At 42.7% G+C, this 16,592-nt stretch overlaps 1 protein-coding gene across 2 annotated transcripts in view; it reads right to left on the minus strand.

Annotated features, from left to right (window-relative positions):
* Nucleotides 1-14,754, minus strand: part of LOC144696095 (putative transmembrane protein 244) — a 35,601-nt gene extending 20,847 nt beyond the window's left edge. Inside the window, exons 1-2 of one of the 2 annotated variants that reach the window (XM_078567355.1) lie at nucleotides 14,585-14,753; nucleotides 3,533-3,618 (exon numbers count right to left, since the gene is read on the minus strand). In XM_078567355.1, the coding sequence (XP_078423481.1) occupies nucleotides 3,533-3,618; nucleotides 14,585-14,617 (119 nt within the window). In that variant the 5' untranslated portion in view covers nucleotides 14,618-14,753. Of the gene's footprint in view, nucleotides 1-3,532; nucleotides 3,619-14,584 lie in introns of both variants that reach the window. The other variant, XM_078567353.1, reaches the window with a different exon arrangement.
* Nucleotides 14,755-16,592: the final 1,838 nt, after the last annotated feature.

Consider the following 16,592-nt stretch of genomic DNA (forward strand, 5'->3'; position numbering starts at 1 on the left):
TTCAGAGAAGGTTTACCAGACTAATACCTGGAATGGGTGGGTTGTCTTACGAGGAAACGTTGTACAGACTAGGCTTGTATCCGCTGGAGTTTAGAAGAGCAAGATGCGACTTGATTGAAACATATAAGATCCTGAGGGTTTTGACATGGTGGATGTGGAGAGGATGTTTCCTCTTATGGAAGAATCTAGAACTAAGGGTCACTGTTTAAAAATAAGGTGTCGCCCACTTAAAACAGAGATGAGGTGAAATTGTTTCTCTCAGAGGATCACAGACACATAGGAGCAGGAGTAGGCCATTCAGCCCTTCGAGCCTTCTCCGCCATTCAATATGATCATGGCTGATCCTTTATCTCGACACCATATTCCTGCTTTCTCTCCATACCCCTTAATGCCCCTAATATCCAAATATTTATCAATTCCTTTCTTGAATATACTCAGTGACTCGGCCTACACAGCCTTCTGTGGTAGAGAATTCCATAGGTTGACCACCCTGAGTGAAGAAATTTCTCCTCATCTCAGTCCTAAATGGCCTAACCCATATCCTGAGACTGTGTCCATGGTTCTAGACCATGGTTTCCATTAGTTTCCAGGGGAAACATCCTCCTTGCATCCAGTCTGTCTAGCACTGTTAGAATTTTACACATTTCAATCAGATTCCCTCTCATTCTTCTAAACTCTAGTGAATACAGGCCCAGTTGAACCAATCTCTCCTCATACGACAGTCCTGCCATCTCCGGTATCAGCCTAGTGAACCTTCGCTGCACTCCCTCTATGGCAAATATATCTTTTCTTTGGTAGGGAGACCAAAACTGCATGCAATACTCTAGATGTGGTCTCACCAAGGCCCTGTATAACTGCAGTAAGACATCCCCACTCTGAACTCAAATCCTCTTGCAATGAAGGCCAACATACCATTTGCCTTCCTAATTGCTTGCTGCACCTGCCTATTTACTTTCATTGACTGGTGTACAAGGACATCCAGATCCCTTTGTACATCCACATTTCCCAATTTTTCACCATTTAAATAATACTCTGCCTTTCTGTTTTTCACACCGAAGCGTATAACTTCACACTTATCCACATTATACTGCATCTGCCATGTGTTTGCCCACACACAGACACACACACACACACACACACACACACACACACAACTTGTCTAAATCACCCTGAAGCCTCCTTGCATCCTCCTCGCAACCCCACCCAGTATTGTGTTGTCAGCAAACTTGGAAATATTGCATTTGGTTCCCTCACCCAAGTCATTTATATATATCATGAATAGCTGGGGCCCAAGCACTGATCCCTGCGGTACACCACTAGTCACTGCCTGCCACCCAGAAAATTACCCGTTTATTCCCACTCTCTGTTTCCTGTCTGTCAACCAATTCTCAATCCATGCCAGTATATTACCCCCAATCCCATGTGCTTTAATTTTGCCCACTAGCCTCTTATGTGGGGCCTTATCAAAAGCCTTCTTGAAATCCACATACACCACATCCGCTAGTTCTCCCTTATCTATTCCACTCGTTACATTCTCAAAAAGCTCCAGTAGATTAGTTAAGCATGATTTCCCTTTCATAAACCCATGCTGACTTTGTCTAATCCCGTTAATGCTTTCCAAGTGTTCTGTTACCACATCTTTTATAATAAACTCTAACATTTCCCCCACTATTGATGTTAGGCTAACTGGTCTGTAATTCTATTTTTTCTCTCCCTTCTTTTTTAAATAGTGGGGTTACATTTGCCACCCTCCAAACTGTAGGAACTGCTCCAGAGTCTATAGAATTTTGGAAGATGACCACCAATGCATCCAATATCTCCAGGGCGACTTCTTTTAGTGCTCTGGGATGTAGATTATCAGGCTCTGGGGATTTTTCAGCCTTTAACCCCATTAATTTCTTGCGCACCATTTTTTTTTACTAATACTGATTTTCTTTAATTTCTCACTCTCACTAGACCCTTGGTTCCCTAACATTTCTGGGGAATTATTTGTGTCCTCTTTTGTGAAGACAGAACCAAAATATGTGTTCAATTCTTCTGCCATTTCTTTGTCCCCCATTGAAATTTCCCCCGTTTCTGACTGTAAGGGACCTACATTTGTCTTCGTTAATCTTTTTCTCTTCACATATTTATAGAAGCTTTTACAGTCAGTTTTTATGTTCCTTGTAAGTTTACTCTCACACTCCATTTTCCCCTTCTTGATCTATCTTTTTGTCCACTTTTTCTGAATTCTAAATTGCTCCCAATCCTCAGGCTTACTGCTTTTTCTGGCAATTTTATATGTCTCCTCTTTGGACCTAATACTATCCCTAACTTCTTTTGTACGCCATGGTTGGGCCACCTTTCCTGTTTTATTTTTGCGCCAGACAAGAATGAATAATTGTTGTAATTCATGCACATGTTCCTTAAATATTAGCCATTGCCTATCCACTGTCAACCCTTTTAGTAAGGTTCTCCAATCCATCATTGCCAATTCGCACCTCATACCCTCATAGTTCCCTTTATCTATATTCAGGACCCTAGTTTCGGATTCAACTTCTTCACTCTCCATCCTAATGAACAATTCTATCATTTTATGGTCGCTCTTCCCCAAGGGATTGGGATTAACAACAAGATTGTTAAGTAATCCTTTCTCATTGCACAATACCCAGTCTAGGATAGCCTGCTCTCTAGTTGGTTCCCCAATGTATTGGTCTAAAAAACCATCATGTACACACTCCAGGAAATCCTCCTCCACAATATTATTGCTAGTTTGGTTTGTCCAATTTATATGTAGATTAAAGTCACCCATGATTATAGTTGCGCACTTATTGTATGCATCTCTAATTTCCTGCTTAATGCCTTCCCTTACATCTCCATTACTGTTTGGGGGCCTATAGACAACCCCCACCAACGTTTTCTGCCCCTTGGTGTTTCTTATCTCCACCCAAACAGACTCCACATCACAATTTTCCGAGCCAATATCCTTCCTCACTGTTGCATTGATTTCCTCCTTTACTAACAATGCTACCCCACCTCCTTTCCCTATTTGTCTGTCCTTCCTAAATATTGAATACCCCTGGATGTTCAGTCGTGAGTCTTTGGAACTCTCTTCCTGAAAAGGTGGTGGAAGCAGAGTCTTTGAATATTTTTAAGTCAGAGGTGGGTAGATTCTTGGTAAGCAAGGGGGTGATAGGTTATCGGGGGTAAATAGGATGCAGATTTCAGGGTTACTATCAGATCAGCCGTAATCTTATTAAATGGCGGAGCAGGCTCGAGGGGCTGAATGGCCTAATCCTGCTCCTTGTTCATATGTTGATATGTACTGAGCATAGTACAGCTCCACATACAAAATGAGAAGTTAGAATATTACCCCACAATATAAGTGGTTTCATAGTGATGTGAAATTTCTCCTGTATATCAGCAGCATTATTATTAAAACATGTCAGAAGGATTTCCATTGATTAATTTATACTGGGCTCCAAAACATTCTTTTCAGACATTTTTCCAGTAGGGTTAGTCATCAGAGGAAACCTTTCCCTGTACATCTTACCTGAATACAGCAAAGAAGATGCTTCCAATCATGTAGTACAGGGTGTAGAATACCAACAAACATTGCAGCAAATTTAAGAGGACAGTCTGTAAAAAATGTAAATCCATATTGATTAGGTTTTATATTATTTGTCTGATGTTCAGCTGCATGACACAAGGGTAGCAATGTTAATCTAAAACACTGTTGGGGAACTGATGGAATCTGGTTCAATGGTGTTTTACACCCTGCCTGACTTTGCTCATCATTGAAGCCAGCAGAAATTAAAGAAGTTGTGGCTAACCTTTATAAAGTACTGGTCTGGACTCCACTGGAGTATTGTATCCAATTCTGGGTGTCCAAATCTCACACCATATCTGTGTGGTTGCGATCACCCGAGCCATCTTCCGCTTTATCTGGAGGTCTAAAATGGATCATGTCCGCAGGGACGCGATGTACAAGCCTCTAGATAAAGGGGGAAAAAAATGTGCCCAACATCGCCCTCACACCTTTGTGTGTGGCTGCATCAAGCGGTGCATAGACCCTCAGTATGCAAACACCAAGTGTCACTACGTGCTGAGGTTCTACCTGTCCCCGGTGTTGCGAAGGATGGGTCTGGCCACGCTGCCGCGGAACGCTTCAAGTAGTTGGACCGTGCTGTACCACCTGTCCCTCGTGGAAAAATTTATGCAGAGAAACACCTTTGACCACAAGTCCATCAGGCAGTGGTCGGCATGTAACGTCTTAGAGGCCCTGAGGGAAAAGGAGAGGGTGGATCTGGTGGGATGGTTCCCCAAGCAGACTGTCAAAGTCATTTGGCAGAATGCCTCATCACCAGAACTTTCCAACAAGCACCAAGACGTAGCTTGGCTGGTGGTGAGAAAGGCCCTCCCCGTCAGATCCTTCCTACACGCCAGGAGTCTCACCCCCTCGGCACATTGCCCTCGAGGTGGCTGTGGTGGGGAAGAGACCGTTGTTCACCTCCTTGTAGATTGTGCCTTTGCAAAGAAGGTCTGGAGAGAGATGCAGTGGTTTCTGTCGAGGTTCATCCCGAGCAGTTCTGTGACACAGGACTCTGTGCTCTACGGGCTGTTCCCAGGGACACACACCGAGACAAACATCAACTGCAGCTGGAGGATCATTAACTCGGTGAAAGACGCTCTTTGGTCTGCCCGAAACTTGTTGGTCTTCCAGCGCAAAGAGTTGTCCCCAACCGAGTGTTGCAGACTGGCACATTCCAAAGTCCAGGACTACGTGCTGAGGGACGCACTAAAGCTTGGGGCAGCTGCCGCAAAGGCGCAATGGGGAAGGGTCGCTGTCTAAGACCTTTCTGCCACAGTGCACCGAGGGGCTGGGAACTGTTGAGAGCCCCTCGGGATGTACAGCTCAAAATGAATGTCTGAAAATGATTGTAATATTCATTGTTTGTACTGATGCACCTTGTGATAAATGTTGTAAAAGTTGAACCTGATTGTACTTTTGTAATGATGATTTTGAAATGGCTTGGGATGTTGTTGAAGATGTTTTATGAATAAAGTATATTTTTGCAAAAAAAATATATATTTTGGAAGAATATGAAGTCATTGGAGACAGTGGAGAAAAGGTTTACAATAATGGTTACAGGGACAAGGGACTTCAGTTACATGGACAGATTGGAGAAGCTGGGGTCATTGTTCTCCTCAGAAAATAGAAGGTTGAGAGGAGATTCGATAAAGATGTTCAAAATCACAAGGGATCTGGACAGAGTAGATAGGGAGAAACTGTTTCCATTGGCTTAAGGATTGAAAATCAGAGGACACTGATTTAAGGTGAATGGCAAAAGAACCAAAGGGGTCATGAGGAAAACCTTTCTCGCCCAGCATGTGGTTAGAATCCGGAATGCAGTGAGTGCGGTGGGGGCCGAGTCGATCATTACTATCAAAATGGAATTGGGTAATTATCTGAAGAGAGAAAAATTGCAGGGCTATGGGGAAATGGTGGGGGAGAGGGACTAGCTGAGTTGTTGTTGCAGAGTGCTGACACAGACACAAGAACTGAATGGCCTCCTGTGCTGTGACCATCCTATGATTCTATAAGTAGTACTGGGCAGGGTTTATAACAAGAGTGATTGGTACCACTCTGGAACATACCACCCTGTGCAATAAACAGGCCACATACAACAAAGAAAAGTTAGAGGGAGCTAATCTCTTAAAAGAAAATCAACAAGTGCAAAGAGTTAACATCAGAAGCATACATGATGCTGCTGTAATAATGATGTCAGATCGTATGACTAAGAAGAGAGCTCTGACTGAGAAGTTCCAACCTCATGTGGCGGTCCAAATGTGTAAATACTCGCTTGTAAATAAAAAGAGTAATGATTTTGAGAAACTACAAACTCGAGCAGCATACTTTGAGGGAATAGACAATTCCCAAAATCCCTGAACACACCACGAAACAGTAAGTAACAAGCACTGGATCCTGGAAATAAATCTGTTCTGTTGGACTCCAAATTTTCAAGCTAGGTTATAGGGGAAAGCAAAGAAACAGTTGGTAATGCTCGTGATCCTGAGTTGGAGGGCTACAGGTTCAAGTTTTTCTCCAAAACCTGAACTCTAATTCTAGGCTAATATTTCACCACAGCATTGAGACGGTGCTGTATCACAGAATTTGCTGACCTTTGGCTGAGGTATTAAACTGAGGTTCCATCACCCGATGGTATATATTCCACAATTATTTTTTAATGAAAAACAAGCCAGGAAACTAGTAAAACTGGTTAAATGACTGGTGCCAGTAAAACTCTGCTGAACTGGTATCAAAGCAAAATACCGCGGATGCTGGAAATCCAAAATGAAAACAGAAAGTGCTGGAAAAACTCATCAGGTCTGGTATACTGGACTGAGTCATACTGGACTTGAAACATTAACTGTTTCTCTCTCCACAGATGAGACAACATCTTCCCCTTGTCAGTGGGGAGGGTGGGTGGGGGGGAAGTGCGAGAGCGGGCGCGGGCGATTGGGGAGGCGGGGCACGCCGCCATTTTATGTGGGTGGGCCAATTAAGGCCCGCCCAGCGTGACGTCTGCCAGGAAGCGCTATGCGCTCCCTGTGCAGGCAGGGGGTGGGGATGGGATTCCCTCAGCAGGGAGCACGTTCTTTTGCGCATGCGCGCGAAACAGTGCACAGATCCCCCTGAGGCAAAGTGCTGCCTCAGGGAGATCAGCTCCGACTTAAAACTTTCAATAAAGGTGATTAAAAAATTTCCCTGCCACGTCTCCTCATGTGACACTGTCACATGAGTTGGGACATGTCCATAACTTTTATTTAAGCATTTAATATAAATTCAAATACCCTCATGAAACCTCATCCCGCCCGTGGATGTGTTTTTTCCGAAGCCCGCCAGGGCTCCCAGCCTGCCCGCCGACCTTAAGGTTGGACGGGCAGGTCCATCAATCATGTTAATTGGTTTTTTAATGGCCTTAATAGTCCGAACTGAAAAACCAAATGATGCGGGGTGACGTCGGGACGCACGCCCGACATATCCTTGTGTCAACGAGCGGGCCCCACCCCCCCGGTCGCCGACTGGAAAAACCTGCCCATGGTATCAGAACTGCCGAGTTTTTCCATCATTTTCTGATTTTATGTGCTGAACTAGTTTTGCTGTCCCCAAAATGGAACTGCAGCAGTACTGGTACCAGTAGTACAGTATTTTTTTTTAAACTATTTTGAACTGCTCTGAACAGATTTCTCCTCCTGGAGAGAGACATTTCTCAATTAACCTCCTCACGTCACCAGGTCAGCTAATCATCTATTCTTTGCTTTATTTTGAGATTGTCTTCTGTGCAAATTCATTGCTGCTTTTGCTGAGTTAACTTTTCTTTTCACCATTAATTTGTATTGAGTACTTTAAGACATCAAGTAGGTTGAGAGAAGTGCAAGTCTTCTTCTTTCTAAAGCTTTTCACTTTAATGGAAGTAATGGTGTTGCATTAATACCTTAAAACCACCACAGTGGGAGATCAATTTTAGTGAGAGGCCAGTACAGTTTTAATTTTGACACTCACGGCACATACAGGCTTTGACAATGCTTCATTATTTTAGGGTTGTTTATTCTGTTAAGAAAGTAATCAATGTTTTATTTATAGCATCACAATTCTGCCCTCTTACAAATAAAAGCGCTTGACTTTCAGTGCACTTAACTAAATTCAGCTAAATTAACTAAATAAAGCAAGTCTGAAATTTCCTACTATAAACAAAACACAAGATAGAAAAAATAATCTTTGGTAGTACTCCTACATTACTCTTTAAATGCATAGATGTCTGGTAAATATATAGAGCCATGATCCAGAAATACTTAATAAAGGCACATCATTCAGCAATTCTGCTTCCCAAAAATGTCATTTTATTTATTTAGCTAACATAAGTTTATCAGTCTGTTAGTCTGTTTTTCTGTAAAAAAAAATTTCAGAAGCTAATGGACAGATTTCAACAAAACTTGGTGCACACATAGGGCTGGATTTTAGACACCCCCCTCCCCAGACTTGTTTCCAGCAGAGTGTGCACATAAAATACAAGGGGGGCCCAGCCCACCATCTTCCTGCCCACCCCTGAGCTGTCCCCCATAACACAATAGGTGGGCGAGTGCCGAAATCTGCAGCCTGCCCGCCGTATTGGAGTAAATAATTAAGGATCAATTGAGCTGGTTAACAAGCCAATTGACCTGTATAATACGCTGCCAACGCCATATTACGATTGGTGTGGGCAGGCAGGCGGGAGAGGGCAGGCGTTTTTTTTAATGTTATAAAGGCAGGAAAGGAAGGCAGCACATCATTTGGGGTGCCCTTTGCGCAGTAAGGTCAACCACCACCACCTCCCCCACACAAAAATGTTAGCCCCACCTCCCCCCTTGTTCCTTCTCACCTGGCCTCCAAAACGGGTCCTCCCACGCAACGCCCCATCCCTTTAAGCTGCCCAATCGCTCCCTGTCCAAGACCGCCCACCCCCCGACAAGTTCCCTGGGCCCAGACACCATTGCAGCCTTCCTTGTGGGCCTGCTTGCAGTCCCAGCGGTGCCCACTGCTAACTTCTGGCACTGCCAGGACTGCTAGAGCTGCCAACCAGTGTGATTGGTGGAGGGACTGAAGTCCCACTATTGGCATATTTGGCCTTCATGCAGCGCTTTATGCTGCAGGGCAGGCTTCTTCTCAGTGCGTCAGCTGCCTGGTGACTCTTGCAATGGGGTGAGGGGGCGAGCAGTTGTCCCCGCCCTCCCCCTGTAAAATCCAGCCGACAGAGCATGGCCCAAGGAAGAACTGATCAGCTTCTGATGGCAATGCAGATCCGGATCCTGTAATTTTTAAAGGATCCGTTAACATTGGGAGATAGGGCAAATTGAAATTTTCTTTTAGAACGTTGTGGGTTGTCGCAGCTGCTGTGGTGTAATTTGTTGCAGCTGTCAAAATGTGATCTGAGTTTTCAGAGCAGATTGTTGGATGTGGATTGGCCTGAAGCCTCCTTGGCAAGATAGATGCACTTAATAAGAACATTTCCTTTTTCAGTTTTATAGTTACAGAGCATCAACCAGTCAGGGAAAAGCCTCTAGGAAGAGCGGCGTAATTGTAGTAACGTTGAGTTAAAACAACATGGTGGCAGTATGCGTTCCACCGAGTGCCCTCTTCACTTATTCTCCTATTTAATTGGTAATTTCTCCACCTAGAAAAGTGATCCAATTCTCTTTTATATTGAGAAAGACAGAATTAATCTACCTCCTTATTTTTGTGATATTGATTGAGTGATAAATATTAGCCAGGGCCCAGAGGAGAACTCTCATGATCTTCTTCGAATAATGTCATGGAACCTTTTCTGGTTTGACATCCCATTCAAAAGACAGCAACTCCAACAGTGCGCCATTCCCTCAGTGCTGAGCAGGAGAGTCAGGTTAAATTTTATTTTCATGTCACTAGAATTAGGTTGGGCTACAGAGGTGAAAAATTGCCTAGAAGGGTACAGTAAAGTGGAAGGGAGGTTGTGCTAGAACTGTATAAATCACTAGTTAGACTGCTGCTGGAGCAAGTCCTGCATACAGTTCTGGTCACCACCTTACATGAAGGATGTGATCACACAAGTGGGGGAACAAAAGAAATGTACAAGGAATGGAGAATTTTAGGAAAAAATTGGATAGGCTGTGTTTGTTTTCATTAAAACAGAGGAGGCTGAGGGGAGATTTAAATGAGATATGTTGAGGCGCCCAGATAGAATGGATAGGAAGGACCTTTTTCCCTTTGCAGAAGGTCAAGAACCAGGGGACATAGCTTTGAAGCAATTGCTAGAAGGATTAGAGGGGAGTTCAGGCGTACTTTATTTTCACCCAGAGGTCAGTGGGGGCGTGGGGGAGGTGTGTGTCTGGAACTCACGGCCTAAAAATGTGGTAGAGGCAGAAACCCTCATCGCATTTAAAAAAAAACTTGGATATTCACTCGAGGTGCCGTAACCTACAGGGCTACAGACCAAGAGCTGGAAAGTGGGATTAGACAGGATCACTCTCTTTCGGCCGGCATAGGCATGATGGGCTGAATGGTCTCCTTCTATGCTGTATTATTCTATGATTCTGTGGCACCAGTTCAAGGTCACTGTCCAAGGACCCCCACCCCCTCGCTGGAAAGTGCCAGTGCCTGGTATGGAGATCAGGTTTAACTCTAATGCCAGCCACAATCAAATTGCTTTCTGATTCACTGTGCAAGCTGAATTATGACTACAGGCTGCTTAGATGTCTTAGTATTTGCTGGTGCCTTTGGAGCTACACCCCAACATGAGCTACAGCCTTTCAAAAGCAGAGAGGAAAACTAAATAAGTAAAAACATGGTATGCTGCATTTGTGAATATCCCAGCTAATGGTTATTTGTACAAAATATTTTGGCAATCAACCAAAAAGGTCAGCCAAAATTATTTCCACAGAATAAAAATAAAAATTTCAACATTTTGAAAGCATCATTTTAATTTGCTCGTCTCTATTTAAAAAAAAATCTATTGCACCAAAGCTATGTTGTTTTTCACTCATATAAGAAATATTGATTTTTCAGAATCATAAAGTAAGCCAGCTGCAATATCTTCTCTACAGTGAAATTAAAAATGATAGTTCATTGTAATAACCTGACATATCTTGGACTGTTTTCAAAGATTATTTTAATCCTATTAACCAGTGCCATGGATGAAGAGAATTACACAGATGATGGTGCATTACTGAATTAATTGATTCACTTCAAAAATTTTATGGGTTCTTCACTCTGCTCCAATAAATGTTATCTCCAATAAAATGTCCTATATCTATCCCACATATATATGGTGTTTAGAAGAGAGCCTCTGCTCAATGGTTTATTAATCTTGACAGTTCCGTATCTACTTTCCACTTTTTTTTAAGTCGGTGTCATGCCGTCTTAGGCATCCACTGTAGCAAGGTGCCTCTTGTGGAGGGTGAGGGGGAAATCAGAGAGAAGGTCGACCTGTGGTCACTGTTACATGGTTTTGTGTCACCATCTCAGAGCAGTTTTGGCAGAGATCTGGGAGCATGTAGCCCACTTCACATCTCAATAGTGATCATGGTCTGAGTGAACTGGGGAAACTGAAATAAAATAGAAGAATCCACACTTTTTTTCTAAAGAAAGTAACCTCGATGGGTATATATTAAATTAAAATTAAAAATTAAGCGTCTTTAACTGATTCAAAATTTGCGTCAAAGCCATGAAAATATTATCCTGACAATTGTATCAAAAATGACAGCATTCGCTCTATTGATGTTTCTGTGGGTAACTGCATGTACTGGAATATTGAGACACACAGACAAGAAGCTCCCAGATTCTAACCCTTGTCTTTCATGAGTTAACAGATCTCACCTGCAATCTGAGCAGGACTCCTATAATTGGCATCAGTGTTCCTGGGGGTAAAAAAAAGACATCCGGGGTTCTGTCTCTCATGATCTCCCTTCAGTGCCCCTGCTGCAAAGTATGCATGTGTAAACTGGGTGAGAAGAGGGCTGGGCCTCACATGTGATAAACTCTGTGGTGGAACAGCCTATTGACATATGCATGAAGAATGCCCACATATGTGAGGTACTAGAGGACTATCAGTCCCTGTGGAACTTGACCCCAACAATAGTCCGTATATTCAGTACAGTTAGGGAGAAGATTGTGTGTGGGGCGGCACGGGGTTGGTGTGGTGTACTGGTGAAGGCAGGGGAAATAGTCCTCTTTTAAATATTTGCACTTCAAAAATGAAAACGTAAGAGGATATGGGAAAGAGCAGAAAAAATGAGCTCAGTGTAGTTCGCTCCAGTTAAAGAGCTAGTATTGGTAATGGGGCTGAATGGTCTCCCTATGCATTTTTTACAATTACATACTGTGATGCTAAAATGAAAACAAATCACAATGCCAGGAAAAAAGGGTTGGAATTTCTAGCTTAATTTTACGAGGAAACACCCAGAAAACGTTACACCTCAATTCCATGGATAATTAAATGTGTTAATAACCAATGTTGGAATAGCTTTATCTCACTGAGGTATTTCATTTTCATTTGTAACCTAAAGTAACAAAGCTGCCCTTTGCAGCTGTACTGTGTGTTATCTGAGTTTCAGTGGAGAGAGACAGATTAAACTATCTTTGCATGCATAGTGAGGTGCTGCTGAATGTTAGGACAAAGCATTATGGACTCAGGAAAAGTGGGTTTGACATCCACTCCCGTCTGAGTTTCCAGACTCAGCTGTGCTCCTTAGGGAAGCATCACCCCTGCATTAGAAAGGAAAACTTAGGAAGAGGGTCTCCATCGTATCATTACTACGCAGCTCCTGGCAAGGAGATTTCAGAGCTTGCAGTTATACAATGCCTTTCACTATTCCAGGACTTCACAGATTATTTTTTTAAAATAGGAAGCACAACAGCCCAATTTGCATCCAGCAAGATCCCACAAACAGCAACGAAAGAAAGAATCAGATAATTCGTTTTAAGTAATAAAAACAGAAAATGCTGGAAAAACTTGGCAGATCTGAAGAAGAGTCATATGGGCTCGAAACATTAACTTTGTTTTTCTCTCCACAGATGCTGCCAGACCTGCTGAGTTTTTCCAGTTTTTATTTCAGATTTCCAACATCTGCAGTATTTTGCTTTTACATTAGTTTTAAGTGTTGGTTGAGGAATTCATCGTGGCCAGGACAGCTCTCTGCTCTTCTCCAGAATAGTGTCATGGGATCTTTTACATCCACCCTGAGTAGTCAGACAGGGCCTTGGTTAAACATCCTATCTGAAAGATGACACCTCAAACAGTGCAGCACTCCCTCTGTATTGAGAATGTCAGGCTAGATAATGCACTCAAGTTTCTGGAGTGGAACGCAAACCTACAACCTCCTAACTCAGGGGCGAGAGTACTACCACAGAGCCACTGCTGATATCTTTGACCAAGGATACATTGCAATAATCAGGGTGCAAGCTGCCACTCACCTGTCTCAGCTGCCACCTGGCAGAACCAATGAGACAGCATCTTTTTGAGAAAATTGCATGAAAAAAGGAATTCAAGTTATGATGAAGAACAATAAACTATATATCCTATAATTTGGCATTATTAGTGTGAAAGTAATATTGTGATTCAATTGCAAACAGCCTGTCAATTAAAAATAGATATGCACCAAAAATATTAATGTTCAATTTCTGAGGTGGATCTCTAGAGAAAGAGATCTCTAGAAAAGAAGAGTGACCTGATAGAGGTCTTTAAGATTATGAAAGGCTTGATAAGGTAGATGTAGGGGATGTGGGGGAAACCAGAATTGGACACCTTAAATATAAGATAATCACTAGTAAACCCAATGGGGAATTCAGAAGGGACTTATTCACCCAACGAGTGTTTACAATGTGTAACTAGCTACCACAGGGAGCAGTTGAGACGAATAGCATAGATGCATTCATAGGAAAGCTGGATAAACATGAGAGAGACAAAAAAGAAAGATTTGCATTTACATAGTGACTTTCAAAACCATGAAAGGACTCAAAGTGCTTTACAGCCAATGAGGTACAGTACTTTTTTGTTGAAGTGTAGTGTAGAAATAGGATATGTTGATGGGATTAGATTAAAAGAGTTAGGAGGAGGCTGGGGTGTGGAGCATAAACACAACCAGAGATCTATTGGCCTGAGTGGCCTGTTTCTGTGCTATAAATTGTAAAATTTTGCGAACTGTGAGTGCACTGAACAGAGTGCAGCTGAATGCTCTTGGTCACCCGTGCTGTCTCCAAAGCCTTAAAATAATTTGCCGCTATGGGCATTGTATATTTATGTCTATCGATATGTACCTTCTTACGAAGTTGCGCTACAACTGCAATTTACCTTTCAATGAGCTCGCTGTTTCTTTAATATCAGACTGAAACCAAAATTAAATATACTATAGTATTGCACTTTAGTATTGCAATTCCAGGTTTGACAAGTGTATCAACTGTTGGCACCACCTGGATTCCTCGTGTGTAGGTTTTTATGAATGGGTTAGTAAAGATTCCCTCTGTTCGTTATTTCTTTGGAAACGTGAAAGAGCGTTTACAGTTCCCCAAAAAACACCAAACGGTAGTAACAATGTGGTTACTCAGAATGTTACCTTAACCTACAGTCCAGGCAGTTCCACATTTTTTTTTTAACGAAAATTAGATGTTGAAAACTTCTCGTGTTGAGTTTCTGGTGACTAATGTAAAACATGAATTCCGCTTGGAATATCAAGAAGCAAACACTAGTTCGAAAATCCTGCATTGCGTGTTAATGCCACACGGATATAACACAATTTGTTGCAACCGACTGGAGAAACCCTGTTTTTTTTTCCCTCTCTCTATACAATTACGAAATAATATTGTTTGTATTTTTTCACAAATTGCATGGTTAATTAAAAGGTATGACCAATCTGTTACTGCGTCTCTTGCACACATTGGGAAGGACTATGTTTATTCATGTTGTGTTGTTCAGACAGGGGAAATGTGAACCATTTACTTCCGCTACTAAGACAGGATCACTAGGCTGCGCTTCACCATTCATCCTGGCCTCTTGAAAATGAACAACAGGTAACCCATCTCCCAAACTCATACCTTAGTCCCCGCGATTCTGCCCTTAAAGGCCATGTAAATGTCCCATCAATTTAGGAGAGTTTGGGTCGTCCCTCAGGGTCATTCCTTCCCACAATTATCCTTTTGCAGATTCCTGTGCGTCTCCTTGCGGATGTGCTCGACTCAAAGGGAGAAAACAGCGCCTACCACAGATCAAGAAGAAAAGGGATCTAATTCTTATAACTCCTCCACCCAAACCCAACCCCCTTCGCAATTGTTTTTTTGTTGCAAAAATCATATCTTATAACTTAGATTTTGATTGAGGTTTTTTTTTGCATATAACGTTACGGACACCGGGATGTTAATTTAGCTGTTTTGACTCAGATTGAAGCGTTCTGAGTAGGAAAGTTGTGGGGTCCGTGTGAGCACATAATAAAAGAGGCACTTTACATTAACACAGCGCCCGTTGGGTTTTCAGAAGACTTTCGATGAAGTCCCACGCAGGAGGTTAGTCAGCAAAATGAAAGCACAAGGGTATAAAAGCAAAATACTGCGGATGCTGGAAATCTGAAATAAACCTTTTTCCAGCATTTTCTGTTTTAGAGAACATGAGATTGGGGGGGGGGGGGGGGGTGGAGAACACTGGCACTGATAGGATTGGATAGCGAACAGAAAACAAGAGTAGGGATAAATGGATCATTGTCAGGTTGGCAGGCTGTGACCAGTGGGATCTCGCAGGGATCGGAGCTTGGGCTAAAATAAAAACAAAGTGCTGGAAAAACTCAGCAGGCCTGGCAACATCTGTGGAAAGAGAAACAGAGTTAAGGTTTCGAGTCCGAAAGATTTTTTAGCTTCAAAGTAGAGTCATATGGACTTGAAATGTGAAGGAATGAATTAAAAAAAGAATAAGGGGCAGGTCATCTAGGACTGAGATGAGAAGGAATTTCTTCAGAGGGTGGTGAATCTTTGAAATTCTCCACCCCAGAGGGCTGTAGCAGCTCAGTCATTGAGTATGTTCAAAGCAGAGGTCAATCGATTTCTAGATACCAATGGCACCAAGGGATACGGGGATAGTGTGGGAAGATGACATTGAGGTAGAAGATCAACCATGATCTAGTTCAATGGCAGATCAGGCTCAAGGGGCCGAATGGCCTACTCCTGTTTTTATGTTCCTATGTTCCCTTCACGCCCTTCAAACGCCTTGCAGCCAATGAAGTGTGGTTGCTGTTATAATGTAGGAAAGAAGCAATCAATTGCACAGCAAGCTCCCACAAACAGCAATGCAATAAACCTGTTTCAGTGATGTTGGTTGAGGAGTAAACATTAGGCATGAGTCACTGGGGAGGTCTCCCCTGCTCGTCTTCAAAACAATGTCATGAGATCTTTCCTGAGAGGGCAAACAGGGCTATGGTTTAGAACCTCATCTGAGAAACAGCACCTCCAATAGTGCAATTATGCACTGGAGTCAACCTCGATTTTGTGCACAAACTCTACAGTGGAACTTAAACACACACCCTTGTGACTCAGTTGAGAGCGCTACCCACTGAGCCAAGCCTAACACCTCATCTACTGCACTATTGGGAAAGGACTGCATTATTCCAGCAGCAGTATTTTAGGTGAGACCAACCTGAGCTTGCCTGCTTAGATGAACACAAAACATCCCAAGGCACAATATGAAGGAGGATACATAGTAATGCTGACCAGTAGGCCTCTCCTCATCCCAAAAACAGACTATCTGGTTATTTGTGAGACTTCACTGTACTGTGTTTCCCTACACGATAATAAAAGTGATCCATCCTGGATGGTCAACTCATCCTTGGAGGTCCTGAGGATACATAATCATTGGTACACGCAGTTTCACAATGATCTAAGAAGAACAGTGATTTAGACTTGAAAAGTTAACTCTGTTTCTCCCTCCACAGATGCTGCCAGACCTGCTGAGTTTTTCCAGCATTTTTCTGTTTTATTTCAGATTTCCAGCATCTGCAGTATTTTGCTTTTATTTTACAATGACCTATCTGTACTGATTGTATTGTTGGAGAGAATGAAA

This window comes from Cetorhinus maximus, chromosome 21 (assembly GCF_964194155.1).
Source record: "Cetorhinus maximus chromosome 21, sCetMax3.hap1.1, whole genome shotgun sequence".
Taxonomy (NCBI): Eukaryota; Metazoa; Chordata; class Chondrichthyes; order Lamniformes; family Cetorhinidae; genus Cetorhinus; species Cetorhinus maximus.